Source organism: Delphinapterus leucas, chromosome 6, assembly GCF_059928025.1.
Source record: "Delphinapterus leucas isolate spDelLeu-1000000601 "Yukka" chromosome 6, BTC_Dleu_Yukka2, whole genome shotgun sequence".
In the NCBI taxonomy this organism is placed as follows: Eukaryota; Metazoa; Chordata; class Mammalia; order Artiodactyla; family Monodontidae; genus Delphinapterus; species Delphinapterus leucas.
In genome coordinates, this window is record NC_143134.1 from 23,500,168 (window position 1) to 23,519,525 (window position 19,358).

The 19,358-nt window shown below is 39.6% G+C and overlaps 1 protein-coding gene across 1 annotated transcript in view; it reads right to left on the minus strand.

Annotated features, from left to right (window-relative positions):
• Positions 1 to 19,044, minus strand: part of PIWIL2 (piwi like RNA-mediated gene silencing 2) — a 90,854-nt gene extending 71,810 nt beyond the window's left edge. Inside the window, exons 1-9 of the mRNA XM_022562859.2 lie at positions 17,171 to 19,044; positions 15,592 to 15,679; positions 15,307 to 15,445; positions 14,601 to 14,807; positions 13,866 to 13,976; positions 11,265 to 11,382; positions 10,685 to 10,809; positions 9,553 to 9,633; positions 9,149 to 9,262 (exon numbers count right to left, since the gene is read on the minus strand). Coding sequence (XP_022418567.1) covers positions 9,149 to 9,262; positions 9,553 to 9,633; positions 10,685 to 10,809; positions 11,265 to 11,382; positions 13,866 to 13,976; positions 14,601 to 14,807; positions 15,307 to 15,445; positions 15,592 to 15,679; positions 17,171 to 17,362 — 1,175 coding nt within the window. The 5' untranslated portion in view covers positions 17,363 to 19,044. The remainder of the gene's footprint in view (positions 1 to 9,148; positions 9,263 to 9,552; positions 9,634 to 10,684; positions 10,810 to 11,264; positions 11,383 to 13,865; positions 13,977 to 14,600; positions 14,808 to 15,306; positions 15,446 to 15,591; positions 15,680 to 17,170) is intronic.
• Positions 19,045 to 19,358: the final 314 nt, after the last annotated feature.

A 19,358-nucleotide genomic window follows, 5' to 3' on the forward strand; every position in this document is an offset into this window, starting at 1 on the left:
ACAGACATCCAGGTCCAGGAAGCACCAGAGAGTCCCAAATAGGATCAACCCAAAGAGGACCATACCAAGACACACTGTAATTACAATGGCAAAAATTAAAGATAAAAAGAGAATACTAAAAGCAGCCAGGGAAAAGCAACAAGTTACATACAAAGGAACTCCCGTAAGGCTATCAACTGACTTTTCAGCAGAAACTCTGCAAGCCAGAAGGGAGTGGCACAGGAGACACTGCTTTGGGAAACAACCCCGGTGTTCTCCTTACTTGCTGCAAGTAATAATAAATCCTTCCCTCTCCCAGAAAAAAAAAGGGGGGGCGGAGTGGCATAATATATTTAAAGTGATGAAAGGGGAAAATCTAAAACCAAGGACACTCTGACCAGCAAGGCTCTTGTTCAGATTTCATGAAGAAATCAAAAGCTTTATAGACAAGCAAAAGCTAAAAGAGTTCAGCACCACCAAACCAGCTTTACAAGAAATGTTAAAGGGATTTCTCTAAGCAAAAAAGAAAAAGCCACAACTACAAACATGAAAATTATGAAAGAAGAAAGCTCACTGGTAAAGGTAAATATACAGTAAAAGTAGTAAATCAACCACATACAAAGCTAGTAGGAAGGTTAAAAGACAAAAGCAGTAAAATCCTCTATATCCACAGTAAGTAGTTAAGTGATACACAAAACAAAAAGATAAAAATATGATATCAAAAACAGTAATCATTGGGGGAGAGGAGTAAAAAATGCAGCGCTATTAAAATGTGTTTGAAATTAAGACAGCAGCAACTTAAAATAATCATATATATAAACCTCATGATAAACACAACCCAAAAATCCATAATAGATATACACAAAAAAGAAAAAGGAATCCAAACATAACACTAAAGATAGTCATTAAATCACAAGGGAAGAGAACAAAAGCAGAAAAACATAACAAAAAAGAACAATAAAAACAACCCAAAACAATTAAAAGAATGGCAATATGTACATACCTACCAATAATTACTTTAAATGTAAAGGCACCAAATGATCCAATCAAAAGACAGAGGAGCTGAGTGGATACAAAAACAAGACCCATATATATGTTGCTTACAAGACACTCACTTTAGATCTACAGAGATACACAGACTGAAAGTGAGATGATGGAAAAGTATTCTGTGCAAATGGAAATCAAAAGAAAGCCAGGGTAGCAATACATATATCAGACAAAATAGACTTTAAAAACAAAGACTGTTAAAAGAGACAAAGAAGAACACTACATAATGATCAAGGGATCAAGCCAAGAAGAAGATAAAACAATTATAAATATACATGCAACCAACATGGGAGCACTTAAACACATAAAAAAGTACGAACAGACATAAAGGGAGAAATTGGCAGTAACACGATAATAGTAGGAGATTTTAACACCCCACGTACATCAATGGACAGATCATCCAGAAAGAAAATTAGTACGGAAACACTGGCCTTAAATGACACATTAGACCAGATGAACTTAATAGATATATATAGAACATTCCATCCAAGAGCAGCAGAATACACATTCTTTTCAAGTGCATATGGAACATTCTCCAGGGTACATCACATGCTAGGCTACAGAACAATTCTCAGTAAATTTAAGAAAACTGAAATCATATCAAGCATATTTTCTGACTATAACACTATGAGACTAGAAATCAACTACAAAGAAAAGAAAACTGCAAAAAACCAAACACGTAGAGGCTGAACAATAAGCTACTAAAAAAGGCGGCACTGAAGAAATTTTAAAAATACCTGAAGACAAATGGAAAAAAACCCACAATGATCCAAAATCTATGGGACACAGCAAAAGTAGTTCTAACAGGAAAGTTTATAGTGATACAAGCCTATCTCAAGAAACAAGAAAAATCTCAAAGAAACAACCTAACCCTACACCTAAAGGAACTAGAAAAAGAAGAACAAACAAAATCCAAAGTCAGTAGAAGGAGAGAAATCATAAAGAACACAGCAGAAATAAATGAAATAGAGACTAAAAAGGCAACAGAAAGGATTAATGAAACTAAGAGCTGGTTCTCTGAATAGATAAACCTTTAGCTAGACACATCAAGAAAAAAAGAGTGCCCAGATCAATAAAATCAGAAGTGAAAAAGAAGTTACACTGTCACCACAGAAATACAAAGGATTACAAGAGATTATTACAAACAACTATGTGAATAAAATGGACAACATAGATGAAATAGACAAATTCCTAGAAATGTACAATTTCACAAGACTGAACCAGGAAGAAATGGACAATCTGAGCAGACCAATTACCAGTAATGAAATTTCAATAATAAAGAAACTCACAACAAACAAAAGTCCAGGACCAGATGGCTTCACAGGTGAATTCTATCAAAAATTTATACAAGAGTTAACACCTATCCTTCCCAAATTGCTGCAAAAACTTGCAAAGGAAGGCAAATTCTGAACTCATTCTATAAGGCCAGTATCGCCTTGATACCAAATCCACACAAAGATATCCCCAAAAAAGAAAATTATAGGCCAATATCACTGAAAAATATAGATACAAAAATTCTCAACAAGATATTAGCAAACTGAATTCAACAATACATTAAAAGGATGTATATACCATGATCAAGTGGGCTTTATTCCAGGGATGGCTCAATATCCACAAATCAATCAGTGTGACACACCACATTAACAAACTGAAGAATAAAAATCATATGATCATCTCAGTAGATGCAGAAAAAGCTTTCGACAAAATTCAACTTCCACTTATGATAAAAACTCTCTAGAAAGTAGGCATAGAGGGAACCTACCTCAACATAATAAAGGCCATATAATGACAAACCCACAGCCACCATTGTTCTCAATGGTGAAAAACTGAAACCATTTCCTCTAAGATCAGGAACAAGACAAGGTTGCCCACTCTCACCACTATTTTTCAACATAGTTTTGGAAGTCCTAGCCACAGCAATCAGAGAAAAAAAAGAAATAAAAGGAATCCAAATCGGAAAAGAAGTAAAACTGTCACTGTCTGCAGATGACATGATACTATACTATACATAGAGAACCCTAAAGATGCCACCAGAAAACTACTAGAACTAATCAATGAATTTGGTAAAGTAGCAGGATACAAGATTAATGCACAGAAATCTCTCACATTCCTATACACTAATGATGAAAACTCTGAAAAAGAAATTAAGGAAACACTCCCATTTACCATTGCAACAAAAAGAATAAAATACCTAGGAATAAACCTACCTAGGGAGACAAAAGACCTGTATGCAGAAAACTATAAGACACTGATGAAAGAAATTAAAGATAATACAAACAGATGGAGAGATATACTATGTTCTTGGAAAGGAAGAACAAACATTGTGAAAATGACTATACTACCCAAAGCAATCTACAGATTCAATGCAATCCCTATCAAACTACCAACAGCATTTTTCACAGAACTAGAACAAAAAATTTCACAATTTGTATGGAAACACAAAAGACCCCGAAGAGCTAAAGCAATCTTGAGAAAGAAAAACGGAGCTGGAGGAATCAGGCTCCTGGACTTCAGACTATACTACAAAGCTACAGTAATCAAGATAGTACAGTACAGGCACAAAAACAGAAATAAAGATCAATGGAACAGGATAGAAAGCCCACAGATAAACCCACGCACATATGGTCACTTTATCTTTGATAAAGGAGGCAAGAATATACAATGGAGAAAAGACAGCCTCTTCAATAACTGGGGCTCAGAAAGCTGGCCAGCTACATGTAAAACAATGAAATTAGAACACTCCCTAACACCATACACAAAAATAAACTCAAAATGGATTAAAAACCTAAATGTAAGGCCAGATGCTATAAAACTCTTAGTGGAAAACAGAAGCAGAACACTCTATGACATAAATCACAGCAAGATCCTTTTTGAACCCCCTCCTAGAGAAATGGAAATAAAAACAAAAATAAACAAATGGGACCTAATGAAACTTAAAAGCTTTTGCATAGCAAAGGAAACCATAAAAAAGACGAAAAGACAACCCTCAGAATGGGAGAAAATATTTGCAAACAGAGCAACTGACAAAGGAATTATCTCCAAAATATACAAGCAGCTCACGCAGCTCAACATCAAAAAAACAACTCAATCCAAAAATGGACAGAAGACCTAAAAAGACATTTCTCCAAAGAAGATATGCAGATTGCCAACAAACACATGAAAAGATGCTCAACATCACTAATCATTAGAGAAATGCAAATCAAAACTACAATGAGGTATCACCTCACACTGGGCAGAATGGCCATCATCAAAAAATCTACAAACAATAAATGCTGGAGAGGGTGTGGAGAAAAGGGAACCCTCTTGCACTGTTGGTGGGAATGCAAATTGATACACTATGGAGAACAGTATGGAGGTTTCTTAAAAACTAAAAATAGAATTACCATATGATCCAGCAATCCCACTACTGGGCATATACCCTGAGAAAACCATAATTCAAAAAGAGTCATGTACCACAATGTTCATTCCAGCACTATTTACAATAGCCAGGATATGGAAGCAACCTAAGTGTCCATCAACAGATGAATGGATAAAGAAGATGTGGTACATATGTACAATGGAATATTACTCAGCCATAAAAAGAAACGAAACTGAGTTCTCTGTAGTGAGGTGGATGGACCTAGAGTCTGTCACACAGAATGAAGTAAGTCAGAAAGAGAAAAACAAGTATCATATGCTAACACATATATATGGAATCTAAAAAGAAAAAATTGGTTCTGATGAACCTAGGGGCAGGACAGGAATAAAGACACAGATGTAGAAAATGGACTTGAGGACACGGGGAGGGGGAAGGGTAAGCTGGGACGAAGTGAGAGAATAGCACTGACATATATACACTACCAAATGTAAAACAGATAGCTAGTGGGAAACAGCTGTATCGCACAGGGAGATCAGCTCAGTGCTTTACGACCACCTAGAGGGGAGGGATAAGGAGGGTGGGCGGAAGATGCAAGAGGGAGTGGATATGGGGATATACGTATGCACATAGCTGATTCATTTTGTTATACAGCAGAAGCTAACACAACACTGTAAAGCAATTATACTCCAATAAAAATGTTAAAAAAAAAACATAGAAAACACAATGAAATAGCACCTCACACTTGTCAAGATGGCTATCATCAAAAAGACCACAGATGGGGCTTCCCTGGTGGTACAGTGGTTAAGAATCTGCCTGCCAATGCAGGCGACACGTGTTCGAGCCCTGGTCCAGGAACATCCCACATGCCACAGAGCAACTAAGCCCGAGCGCCACAACTACTGAGCCACAACTACTGAGCCTGCGCTCTTGAGCCCACGAGCCACAACTACTGAAGCCCGTGTGCCACAACTACTGAAGCCCGTGCGCCACAACTACTGAAGCCCGTGCGCCTAGAGCCCATGCTCTGCAACAAGACAAGCCACTGCAGTGAGAAGCCCACACACAATGAAGAGCAGCCCCCACTCGCTGTAACTAGAGAGAGCCCACGCGTAGCAAAGAAGACCCAATGCAGCCAAAAATAATAAATAAATAAAATAAATTTAAAAAAGAAAAAAAAAGACCACAGATAGCAAATGTTGACAAGGATGTGGAGGAAAGGGAACCTCTGTACACTGTTGGTGAGAATATAAATTTGTGCAGCCTCTGAGGAAAACAGTATTGAGGTTCCTCAAAAAACTAAAAATATATCATATGAGCCAGCAATTCCACTCCTGGGTACATATCCAAAGAAAACACTAATTCATAAAGATGCATGCAAACCACTGTTCACAACAGCATTATTATTATTTACAATAGCCAAGATACGGGAGTAACCTAAGTGTCCACAAATGATTAGATAAAGAAGAACTGAGATACATACATACACATACACACACACACACACACACACTGCAATACTACTTAGCCATGAAAAAAGAATGAAATTTTGCCATTTGCAACAATATGGAAGGATCTGGAGGGTATTATGCTTAGTGAAATGAGTCAGAGAAAGACAAATACTGCATTTTATCACTTACATGTGGAATCTAAAAAAACAGACTAGTGAATATAACAAAAAAGAAAGAGACTCACAGTTAGAGAGAACAAACTAGTGGTTACCAGTGGGTAGAGGGAAGGGGGGAGGGCAAGATAAGGGTATGGGATTCAGGGGGTCCCAACTATTATGTACAAAATAAATAAGCTACAAGGATATACCATACAGCACAGGGAACATAGTCAATATTTTATAAATAATTTTAAATGGAGTATAATCTATAAAAATTTTCAATCACTTCATTGTACATCTGAAACTAATATAATACTGTAAATCAACTATACCTCAATAAAAAATAAACTTAATTTCAAAAAAGAAATCAGAATGGCTTTAGATTTTTTCACAGTAAATCTGAAAGCAAAAAGAAAATGGAGCAAAACTGCAGTGGCATTTTCTGGAGAGTTCAACAAAAATATTCTGAAATTAATCTGGAAAATAAATGTGAAAAATAGTTATAGGAAAGAAAAAGGAAGAGAGTGGATATAAGAGCAAGGTAGAAGGACTTGCCTTACCAATACTAAAATATATTACTAACCATAATAATTTTTTAGAAGTGTAGTACCTACACAGCATTTAACATATCAAATCAAAAATTAAAATATGAAAAAAAGAAGGGATGAAGCAATACTAAAATCAAGTTTGGGCTTGCTCAAAAGGTACAAATAAGGTAAAAAAGATATAAGGATGGTGTAAGAGGTGGTTGTTTACTCACCTACAGAATGAAAAAGTGGAAAAATTCAGAAATAAGGTGTATTCAAATACGGCGGTACTATGAGAACACCTAAAGAGTTAAATTTAAATAAGGAAATAGTCTCACTGTGACAGAATATGTGAACACGAATAAAGATTATACCGAAGGAAAAAAAAAAAACAATGGAACCATGATTTTTAAATTCCGAGGGAAAACTATCTCCAATCTCAAATTTTATGCCCAATCAAACTAAGGTAAAATAAAGAGATTTCAAACACGTAAGAGCTCAGAAACAAGAGGGTAAACCAGGAAGAAGTCGTCATGGGATCGAACTACAGGATACCTGTGGTGAGAGGGAAAGGGCGTCGGCGCCACAGCGAAGGGGAATCCCAGACAGTTAACTATCAGCTATGCTGAAGAGCAGCCAGCCCAGCGTCACTGAACACTCTCCCTAGTCAGTATCAGTCAAATTGCCAGTTGACTTTCTGTCTTATTTTCACTAAATTATTCAAAGTTTCACATGAAGGAGGAAGGGGGGGGTACAGAATAAAAATTCTGAAAACAGAATTCCTTGACAAAGAATAAAACCTAATAAAACTGCAATAATTAAAACAGTATCACACTGGTTTTAACCAGTGGTTCAAAATGAAATATTCAGAAATAAATCCAAGTATTTTAGCATTTGATAGTGATTAAAATCTAAAGAAAAATGTTTTTCAATAAATTGTGTAACGGTACCAAAACAATCATTATGATCCTAACATCACACCAAGTTCCAGAAGGTTTAAAACACTGGAAATTAAAACAAGTAGACCTCTCTAAGTAGAAAAACAAAGACAGTAACCATAAAGAAAGAGTGAGTGAATTTAAAGACATCTATTTTTATGTAATAAACATTCTTGAACACTTACTACAGGCTAGGAATAAACTACGTCTGGGTGTACCATGTGAGAGAAAGAGAGATGGTCCCCACTATCAAGGAGAGACAAAATAAATAATTACAAATTCAGTCAAAAAGGTTTGAGTCTTCCTTAACCTCTCTCTTTCTCTCACACTCCACCACCCAGTTGGGAAATTGAACGCTACTTTGAGAACATATCCAGAGGCCAACCCCTTCTCACCACCTTTACTGCTGCCACCCCCTCATTTCTCCACTGGATTATTACAAGAGCTTCCTGGCTGGTCTCCCCACTTCTACCCCATCCCACCAAGCCTATTCTCCACGCAGTAAGTAACAAGAGGGATCCTTTCACAACTCAAGTCACATTGTGTCACTCCTTGGCTACAAGCCCTATGTTTCACTCACACTAAAACCAAAACTCTTGACAACAGACTTACAAAGCTCTATATCCTCAGCTCTTCCTTCCATCTACTCCATCCTTCCACTGCCCTCACCTCACTTGCTCTGCTCTAGCCACCCTGGCTTCCCTGCCGCTCCTTGAAGAGCCAGACATATTTCTGGCTTAGGCCTTTACCTCAGCTGTCCCTCTAACAAGAATTCCCTTAGCCCAATTATTTACCTAGCTAACTCCTTCACCTGTTCCAAGTGTTAGTTCAAATGAGCTTGACATGTTACTGAAATGACAGCTCTCTCCCCTCTCCATCCCACCCCTAGTACTCCTGATCTCTCCTACCCTGTGTTCTATCTTTTCTTTCCTCCATACCTCTTATCACTTCTAGTACCCTATACAATTTACTTATCATGCTTATTATTTACTATTTATCTCACCTGACTACAATGCAAACTCCATGAGGAGAGGGATCTTTGTTTTGTTAACTGATAAGTTCCAAAACTCTGGTACAAACTGGAGCGCTATACATATATGTTGATGGAATGAATGAATTTATCAGATAAGCAAAGATTCATAAGCTTGGTAACACCCAGTAGTTATACACAGCTGGTGAGAAAATAAACTAAGTAAATTTTCTAGAGGGTAATCGGTCAATATATATTTAAACATCTTATTATAGTGAATATTTCAAGTCTTTAAAAAGTTCGACCTTTTCATTAAGTAATTCCACTTCTAGGTACACAACCTAAAAAAATCATAGATGCACACAGATTTATGTATAAGACAGGATTTCATGTAACGATTACAAATTATACACATCTATATTTACTACAGTAAATATTTACTAGAGTAATACACTTAAACAAGAACTCAGGGTAGGTGTATATTAAACCAAGTCTTCGTAACCAGAAACTTACATACATTCCTCCTCAGTCTAAGTGCAGCAGGTCTCTATTCAGATGCCTATCCTGGTAGGACTCACAGAAAGAGCGCATCAATTCAGCATTCTCAATCTATTCTACAATTTAAAACCCAAACGGAACAATGGCTTATCTGTATTTATTACCAGCTATTACTGAACTTCTCAGAAAATTGTTTGTTAAACGTAGATGCCACCATCCACTCACATGATGTCCAGCACAGAATCATTCCGAATGACCTTATGGGAGACATCAGCTAGCAGGAAAAGACCTCCATCTGTCCTCCGGATGCTAGCTGCATAGCCCGGCCAGATCTGCAATCTGAAGACATACGTGGCCTTTACGCTGGGGTTCTAAAAGAACCACAGATATTTCCATGCCTCCATTTGAGGCAATACTTTGAGCAGATACTGCCCCTCCCCAATAACAATGAGAAAGCAACAGGAAACAAATTAAGTCAACATCATTGTGAACTTACTGAAAACCTAAATTATGGAAAATAATTAACTCATAAAACTGTACTCGCTGTCATAAAATACTAATATGGTGATTGCAATGAAAAATTTATTTCCAGAACATTCAAAAGTGAGGAAGAAGAAAACACCACCAACCTGTATTGCTGTAGTACCATAGCACTTGTAGGGTCAAAGAAGTTTCTCCCCACCAGCTTCATATCTAAAAGTTTCATTACCCTGAAATAAAGAGCAAGAATGGGTTTTCTAGTAGAAAAATTAAAAATAATTAAGTTCAATTGCTCTTAGCTACATTTTCCTTTGAAAGCCTAAAAGAGCAGAAATGTTGATGCTCTTTGCACAATATAGCTTTTATGCTGAGAACACTCTTGCCAAAAGAAAAATAAAAATTACCAAAGTATTTATCTTGCAGTATATGCAACTGGCTGCAGCTTTTTCTGCTAACTGGGTAACCAAAAATCAAGCTGACTTCCCAAGCTCGATTTACATTACTTTTCCCCATTAACTAAAAAGAGCACAAGAAAGTCCATCTCTGGGCTTCCCTGGTGGCGCAGTGGTTGAGAGTCCGCCTGCCGATGCAGGGGACACGGGTTCGTGCCCTGGTCCGGGAAGATCCCACATGCCGCGGAGCGGCTGGGCCCGTAAGCCATGGCCGCTGAGCCTGTGCTCCGCAACGGGAGAGGCCGCAACAGTGACAGGCCCACGTACCGCCAAAAAAAAAAAAGTCCATTTCTAAATTTGTGACTATCAGTCAGGCTTAGGAAGTTATGTTTGTTCCTGGCAGTTCAGCTGACTAAGTAGAAATCAGGTTCTGTTTCATTTTAAAAAAGGTGGTTTGGGAATAACAGTTTTATGAAAATTTGGAAGTCTTCAGAAAAGTTAAAAAATTATGAGCTGTCTGTATCCAAAAATTCAAAGGACTGGGAAAAATTCTAGCAAAAATTTTTACATGCTACCTCTTCAAGTAGCCCCATCACTGACACCATTAAATATGTACCATAAACATTTGCTTTTAAAGTTCCTGAATGAATGGAAGGAAACCAGCCCCCTCTGTCCAGCTACTTCAAACCTACTTTCATATACCCAAATCTGGACAATCACTTGAGATAACTTTTAATAAGTTAGCCTTAATGTCATCCATTTATTTATTAAATGTTTCCAAACTCATCTATATACGCACTGTATTTTAATACCACCCAAGCTTCCTGAAGAGCTCTGTTACAAATACAAGACTGAGGTTAAAGAAAATAAGACTTCAGCCGTTTCTCACCGACGGAAAACAACATTGTAGAACGGAACACACAAGTCAGAACAGGGCTCCAGGATCTTTGTCAACTGAACCTTAATGATGATCTCGGCACTGTCAGTTTTCCTTTGACTTTTTAACTCAAGAACCTAACAAATAAACATATGCAAGTAAAGAGAAATTACAACACTACCAAGCGCTAATCTAATCCAACTGTGTTCTAGAACACTATAATATCTTAAACATGTTTTATTCTTTACTGTTACTTTGCTGTCCACACTAGACAAAATCACAGCATGACAAGTAGGACTTATGAAAGGATTTAGTAAGAGAAACCCAATGGAGAACTAGCAATAGAGCCCTTCGAATTAGCAATCTTGAATATTCTTTGTCACTAAGGTCAAAGGCTTCCAACCACTCCTCTTAAGAGAGAAGGGACTAGAAAGAACTCAGATGTAAAAGTTTCTCAGTTTGCAATTTCTTTGTTATGGAGAAGTCTGCCTTTCCTCTCAGAATAGGAAAGTACAACTCAAATGTTCCGGGACACTATGATTTCCCCACCACCCGTGCTTCGCCCCCAAGTGCACTTCCTATTTGGTCTCACTTGTTTTAGCTTAACAGGCAGATAGAGAATGGATCCATCGAAAGCAGTGATGTTTCCGGTGACAGCTTGATGGTCCTTCAACATGCCAAACTTCATGCTTTTGCACTCCACATTGGGGCTAGAAAATAATAAAGAGGATTTTATTTCAGTTTGACTTTACAGCTGTGTGGTAGGTCTGTTAGAGATGCAGTCACTTATGACTACTGCTCCATCTAGTGGTCATATTAAAATATTGAAATACATCTGACTAAAGAACTCTGACCCAAGGATACTGGGTCACAGAAAATAAAAATAATCCATAAATCCACCACCCAAACACAACTGCCTTATCATGTCAGTGTACATTCTTCGAGAGTTTAGACCAGAGGGTCAGAAAACTTTTATGGAAAGATTTTACAGGTCATATGGTCTCTGCTACAACTATTCAACTCTGCTAACATAGCACAAAAGCCTCGTAGACAATATGTAAACCAATAAGTATGGCTATGTTCCAGCAAAACTTTATTACAAAAACAGGCAGTGGGCCAGATTTGCCCAGCAGGCCTGCCACAGCTTGCTAATCCCTGCTCTAGCATCTATAGAAATACACACTTTTAAAAATATATTTTAAAAAAATATAGGATTTTACTCTAACCATTTTTCACTCACAGCAATTTCAACTTTTTTTTTTTTTTTTTTTTTTTGCGGTACGCGGGCCTCTCGCTGTTGTGGCCTCTCCCGTTGCGGAGCACAGGCTCAGCGGCCATGGCTTACGGGCCCAGCCGCTCCGCAGCATGTGGGATCTTCCCGGACCGGGGCACAAACCCGTGTCCCCTGCATCAGCAGGCAGACTCTCAACCACTGCGCCACCAGGGAAGCCCTCAACTTTTTATCAATTCACTGTCACAAATCTTACAGCTTTGAAGAAGTCCAGTAGCTACTTTGTACAATGACCGTCCCAACAGATCACAGTAACACACAACCTATTCTACAACTTCGAAGTTTAAACAAATCCAAGGCTAAAAAGGGTCAAGCATGTTCAAGTACATGAAGAAAGATAACATCAACAAAAAAAATCAAGCGGTAATCCAATACAGTCATCGCCAAAACTAAGCACTCACATGCTAACATCGCATTCCAAAATGCTTCTTCTAAAAAATTCACACATACATGGCATTATGCCCAAGACACTATATTTAAATGTCTTTTTAGAGCCCCATGATGTCAAGGAAGCTACAGGATGACCAGTCACGGTAATACATCCTCTCGGTATTCTCTCATCCTCTTCACATTGTGGCTTCAAAGGTCTGCATCTACAATCTCGAAATTTATAGAATCCAAGTCTTCTCCACAGCCTGGTCAATGCAGAGACCAGTGAGGAGTCTCACACTCCTTTCTGTTTCATTATCAGTTGTCAACCCATTTCCAGAGCAAGTACTCTTCCCTCTCATTAACACCCATCTCCACCCCTTACATTCCAGAACAGGCCCATTCCCACCACCTTCCCCTCTTGCTAGTTCAATTTCACCCGGTTTCCTGACTCCTTCTCTTCACTTGTCACATGTGTTCACGTCCAGTTTCTTACCTCACCGAAACCTTTAAAGCAATTATCATTCCATTTCTCATTCCTCTTACATACTTTTAAAATAAGTGGCCAATCCACTGGCTATTTCTCATGGCCCAGGCTCTCCTTTGTTCTTTTAGTCTCATTTTTTCCCCATAACACTAATAAAGCTACTAGAAAATCACCAAGGGTGCCTCTTGAAAGCAAATTCAACAACTTTTTTCCCTGTGGCCAAAGTCAACCACCTCTCCCTCATTCAAATGGGTCCTTCTTTCTGGCTTTATAACCCTGTCTTCAGGGTATTGTTCCCCTAACTGTTCCTTTCTTCTCTCTTTCATTCCACTTCTTCTTGTACCAATTAATAGCTGTGCTTCAAAAATTCAGTCTTCCATCTTCCTTTTTCTCCATAAATATTCCAAAACACTCATTTATTTTCACAATTCCAGCTAATAACCTTCAGTTAATGGCTCTCCTGAGATTTTAAAAAAGAACACAGACTAATACAAATTCTTAACCTTTAAATAAGTATGATAAATCCTAAAGTTACTGATATAAAATTCAAGTTATTTTCTCTGGTTTTTTCACCCTCAAGTTTAACCCTAGACTATCACTGGTGAGCCATCAAATGCTGGTATAGCACTCACGCAGAGAGGATCCAGGTATTGTGGGGTGTGTTTCTGATACCACTGTGTGGGGGGGGGTCTCTTTAAGAAGAGGAATACAAAACTACAGATACAAGGTAAGTTAAAAAGGTTATGAAGGGGTCTATGCAAGTAAAAGGCCCTGAACTTAAGTTTCATTAACTTTACAGAAAATCCACCTCTAACCTCATGCATAAAATTGCACCTATTAAGTTAAAATCTGGATTGGTAATATAGCTAAACACACACAAAAAATGTTAACTTTAAACTTATTGCAAGGATCTGAATATATGAATTACTGTAGGGGGAGCTGCATCAGGAGTTATACACAAAAACAATTCAGTTTTTGCTGTGGAACTATTTCATTACTGTTCTCTAAGAAGTGAACAATACAGAGGGGAAAAAAGCTGTGAATACCTGAAAGTTACATGATATTGATAAACTGCTTCATTACGACACTGTATTTTGATAAGGTTCAATCCCAAAGATTGAGGTGTTCCTTTTGATCCTTGCTTCACAAAAGGCTCTCTAGAAAATAAAAATAAAAACCAAAAGCACCCACATATGCCAAAAACAAACAAATAATCCATGCCACAAAAATGCAAAGAAAAAAAAGGAAAGGAAAGATAGATTGGGGGAAGTAGTATTTCACACTTTGCTTACAGGTACACAGACCAAGAATCAAGACATACAAAAGAAGCTTTGAAAGCCAGAAGGTAAATTCTTAGCAATCTCTAATTAGAGAAGCAAGGTCACCCTATTTGTCCTAGTAATATCACTAGAATAACTAGGCCAGCTAACTAAGAACATAAGAATTAGTTCTATAGAGAAAAATGAACTGCTGCAATGTATTTCCTAGATAATTTCCTTATCTTCAACATGACAAAGAATTATCTATGTCTGAATTGGGAAGGAAATGAAAAGCCATGAGTAGACTCTAGATAAATACATACTATCATCACTAACCCCATTTCACCTCATCAGGAATTGCCCCACCTCTCTGTCATTCTCCCCACTGGCAAAAAACAAAACAACCCTGCAGTACCTACCACCCAAGGAGGACTTTAGACACAACAGAACAGAGTTTGCAATACTATGCGAAGGCCTCCTCCACATCATCACCAAGCAGGGACGGCAGCACTCCTGACTTACTTTTCCTTGTGTTCTGCAGTCCCAAGTGGTGGGCGATCCAGAGAATGCAGTGGGGCCGGGGGCAGAGGTGGCGGAGATGACAGCTGGGCAGGATCCTGAGAATTCAGGCTGAGAGCACCGGGAGCCTTGTATACTCCTCTGCCTATACCACCAGCTGCTCTTCCCCTCGGTAATAAAAAGGCATCCAAATTCCCTCTTCCGAGCGTTCTGAAATGTTGAAAAGGGGCAAATCAGAACTTTCTCAATCATGCTTCTATCTATGCCCTATCTAAATGAGTCCCCCAAATCTATATTCTCTTCCTGGAGGAGTCAGCAAGAGGGACCCAAGCACTGGGATTCTCTCCAAATCCAATACGCTAACATGACTTATTCATCAATTGTTATTAATATTGACTCTCAGGGCCAACTTCCACAGCAGAACTTGAGATGGAAGTTTGACCCACCTGGGTTAAAGAACCACGACCACCAGGCTGAATTCTTAAGAGGGCAAACAGGGTGGTGAACTGCAGTGGAGTACTGCTTTTACCCTCGTCCAAAGACTGACTTCATCAGTAGCTGCTGACCACTCCTGGAAAACACCCATTCCTACCATGAAACCATGCACTGTTTCTTTGTGAGGTAACACAACCCACTTTAGAGTTTCTCTCTGGACTTACAGACATTTCATCTGAATTTGATAGCTACCCAAGAAGGCAACTTTACCCACCTACTCCAACCAATGGAGGCCTCTGCCATCTTGCTATCTCCAGATGCCAACACTGAAGGATCCAGAAAAGTGGGATGGGGTTCTTCTTTGTCCTTGCGTGCCATACTGGTAGACAAGCCTCGACCTAAAATGCCTCTACCTAAACGGAAGAGTCAAACCCCAGCTGTAACCGTGAGCTGAACATTTTATAAAGTACAGTAATTTTTCTGAAGATAAACTGTGTGAATTTAAGAACAAAGCAATCATATATAACGCCACGTTTTCTCAAGTTAGTCTTCCACATACCTAAAGGAGGCATTTCCTGTTCCACAGGGGTCCGGGACACTGTTTCAAGGCCCAGTCCTCGGAACATTGAGACCAAACCCATAGATTCCTACAGAAAGTCAAAGAATAAAGTTATTCTAAGATGTAGTTTAAAACCTCAGAAACACTGTTGGTTTTCTTCAAGTCTTGGTAAATAATAAAAATCATCCACTTCAAATTCTATAAATGTTACAAGAATAAAAATACCTTATAAAAATTGTTTAAATCCTTATGGTCTTAAAAAAAACACTTCTGTCGGACTTCCCTGGTGGCACAGTGGTTAAGAATCCACCTGCCAATGCAGGGGACACGGGTTCGATCCCTGGTCCGGGAAGATCCCACATACCGTAGAGCAACTAAGCCCGTGCGCCACAACTACTGAGCCTGTGCTCTAGAGCCCACGAGCCACAACTACTGAAGCCCGCACACCTAGAGCCTGTGATCCGCAACAAAAGAAGCCACCGCAATGAGAAGCCCATGCACCACAACAAAGAGCAGCCCTCGCTCGCCACAAATAGAGAAAGCCCGTGCACAGCAACGAAGACCCAACGCAGCCAAAAATAAATAAATTTATGTAAAACGAAAAACAAAACACTTATGTCATATTAGGTTTTCAAGCATAAAGAGTTACAGTTCATGATTTGATATACAGTATAACAAATGCAACAGAATTATTTTTCTAGTTCATTTCCTGTACACCTAAGGTAAGAGAGAACAAGTGTACTGGCTAATAAATTTTCCAAAAAAATGGATCATTTAAGAGTATCAGAATTTTGCTTTTTTTTTAAATAACCTCAACAAAACTTGCTACTGTTTTCCTGTAGCAGTCTTGGAAGTTTACTACTGTTACACCAATTAGAGTTGCCACATATAGACTCAAGCAATCCATTTGAGTAAAAATACAGGATTACTGTCAATTATGTTTCTTCTTACAGAACGTTACATCTGACATTGTCAACCTACTTAAAATTGTCATAACTGCACTATTAGATTCTTCCTGTATTTGCTAACTCTTTATTCTTTGAGGTTAATTATAGACAAATACCATTCTTAAAATTACTATATAATTAGGAGATTAAGAATGCACGTCCATGCGAGTATACACACAGCACTAACAATAGCTGAAGATCCTCTTTTTCTTTAAGATTCAGGCAAAGAGCCTTCTGAAAGAAACCATTCTTAACAATTATGACCTTAGAGGCAAGAGTGGCTGCTAATACCATAGAGTCAAACCCAGAGTGGAAATCTAAACACTCACAAAAAAAGAAAAGACTGTACCTTTAAACCTATCATTTATGTATGTATATATTTATATTTATAGAAGCTAGAGAACTAAGGCATTTACCCGGGTCCATCTAACATTCATTACGAGGCCCTTTTTCTAGACTTTCAACTCAAGAATTTGAAATAGATTCCAAGAGGCAACCACCTTGTTCAAGGGAAAAAAAAACAAACCCTTGCTTTCATATAGGGCTTCCCAGTTTCCTAAGTACCTTGAAATCCCTTATTTGCCCTGATGATAAGCTGTGTGCTGCTACTATGTATGCAGACACGGTCTTACCTTTTGCACTGGCCCACTCTGTGGGCCTGGCTCCTCTCGCTTTTCAAATACATGGCCTCTGCCTGCAGGTCCTGCCCTGCCCAGAGCTGGGTCCAAAGGTTTTGGAGCCTGTTGCCAAGAGCCCGGCATCCGAACAGGCTGAGATGGGTGCACAGGAGACGGGCCCCTGAAGGGTGGTCGGACAGGATCCATTGCAAGGCTGCAGAGGACACAGGTGTCAATCTGTTCTGGTTAATTATCTGCCATCATTTTATAATTTAAATGATTCCCAATTGTTTTCCTTCTCCTTCAAGACAGACTCACAAAGCATTAAGAAAAAAAAAACAGCTACTTTGGATCAGACCAGTGATACAACCAGCCTCCTATGTTATGTTCACTTCAAAAGCTTCTGTTTAGCACAGAATATTCTAAACACTCTCCATCAGCAATCTCTTAAAGGCCAAGCCCTCCTTGAATTTACTTATATTTTCTACCCAAACGGCCTCTTAGAGAACTCAGTCCTGTAAGTTAACTACCAGTTGTAGAGGGAAATGCTTTTTATGTATGGGCCTGATTTTGCTTTATAAGTAAGTTTATAGTTAACATAGCCATATCATAAAATTTTTTGTCCATAAATATTTATGGGTTTTGCTTCGTTTTGGGTCACTCTTTCTTCTACCAGAGTCCTAATATTTTTCCAGTCTATTTTCACATTAAACTTTTCCATCTCCTCCCTGGTTCCTTAGCTGCTTCTCTGAATCTTTATCCAATTCCTTTCTATAAAACTCTTCTTTCAAACTCTACCAGAACTGAGGTCTCCAGGGTACAGACCCTTTCTGGTTTGAGCCTATGATTTCCTGCTGAGTCTGACAGGTGACACTTAACACTTCCCCCCACCACACTTCCCCCCACCCTGCAAGGTAACCAGGGATGATGCTCTTCTCGCCCCTCAAGTCTCAGACTCACTAAGCCTCTTCAAAATCACTTTATAATCTGTAGACTTCAGGACTCCTTCTTTCAGGGGCTCCCTTCATTGTCTGGACTCACCCCTGCTCCCTGAAGAATCTTTTGTAACCAACAAGTAAGCCTCTTCTTAACTTCTGCAAACGTGTCATAAGTATTAGCTACAGAGAAATCAGGCCATGCATATAAAGACAAGACTGACATACAATTCCTAAGTCAACTATAGGTGAAGGCGGTTCAGGATCTGGCAAAAAATTTTTAAATAAATTATTATCTTTTACACTAAAATGGGAGGATATGCCTCCCTTACTCAAAGGCTACTACAGTTCTCCCCTTTAATTGTTTAAACTCCTTTTCAGTTAGCTTGGCCTCTTCACTCACAACTTCTCACCACCACTGGAAGAAACCAGAACATTCAGTAGCCTAACTGGTACACACTGAGAGGCACTATAACACCTACCAATTACTGGATTTCTGGAATCCTCTTCTTTCTCCACCCCTCCCTCACCTCCACCATCACTTCTACAGATTCAGGCCCTCCCTTAATGTGGATTTTCTCATTTGATTAGTTAGCAGGTGGCTGGCTGACTATAAGGTACAAGCGGGGAGAGTCCAAGCACAGGCAGGTCCCAGGACCGGTGAGGCCTACGTTCCCCACCCCTCCAAGTGCAAGCTCCGGGCTGGGGCATATGACTGGGCCTAACCAGAAAAGAGGTTCCTGAAGGCAAATACTACATCCCTTCCACCCTGGAGAAAGCATCATTCCCCAAACCAAAACTCCCCTGGGGGTCCTGCCCACCCCTTGTGTGCGAGTAACACTCACGCCCGCCCAAACCCCTCTCCCCATCAGAGTCCCCTCCCTCCCCAGGCACCACCTTCCCACCTCTCCCAGGTCCTGCGTTCCTCCTACCCCCCCCACCCCCCAGCCTCAAATAACAACTCCCCACCCCCGCCCCCGGCCCAGGCTCCACCCAGGGGCCCACAGGCCCTCGCGGCTCCCCAGGGATATGGGATGAGAGAACAGGGGAGGGTCCGAGTGGGCCGGAGGGGCCCCCGTTCACCAGCAAGAGCTTGAGCGAAAGCGCACCTGGCCTGTAGCAGAGCGACCTTGGCCTCCCCAGCCTTCCACACCTGCGTCCCCTCCTCTCACCAGCGTTCGAGCACTCGCGCAGCTCAGCGAGTCCTCAAGCGAACCCCAGGTTCAACGCTCGCGCCGCGCCACGGTCCCACATGCTCCAGACCCCAA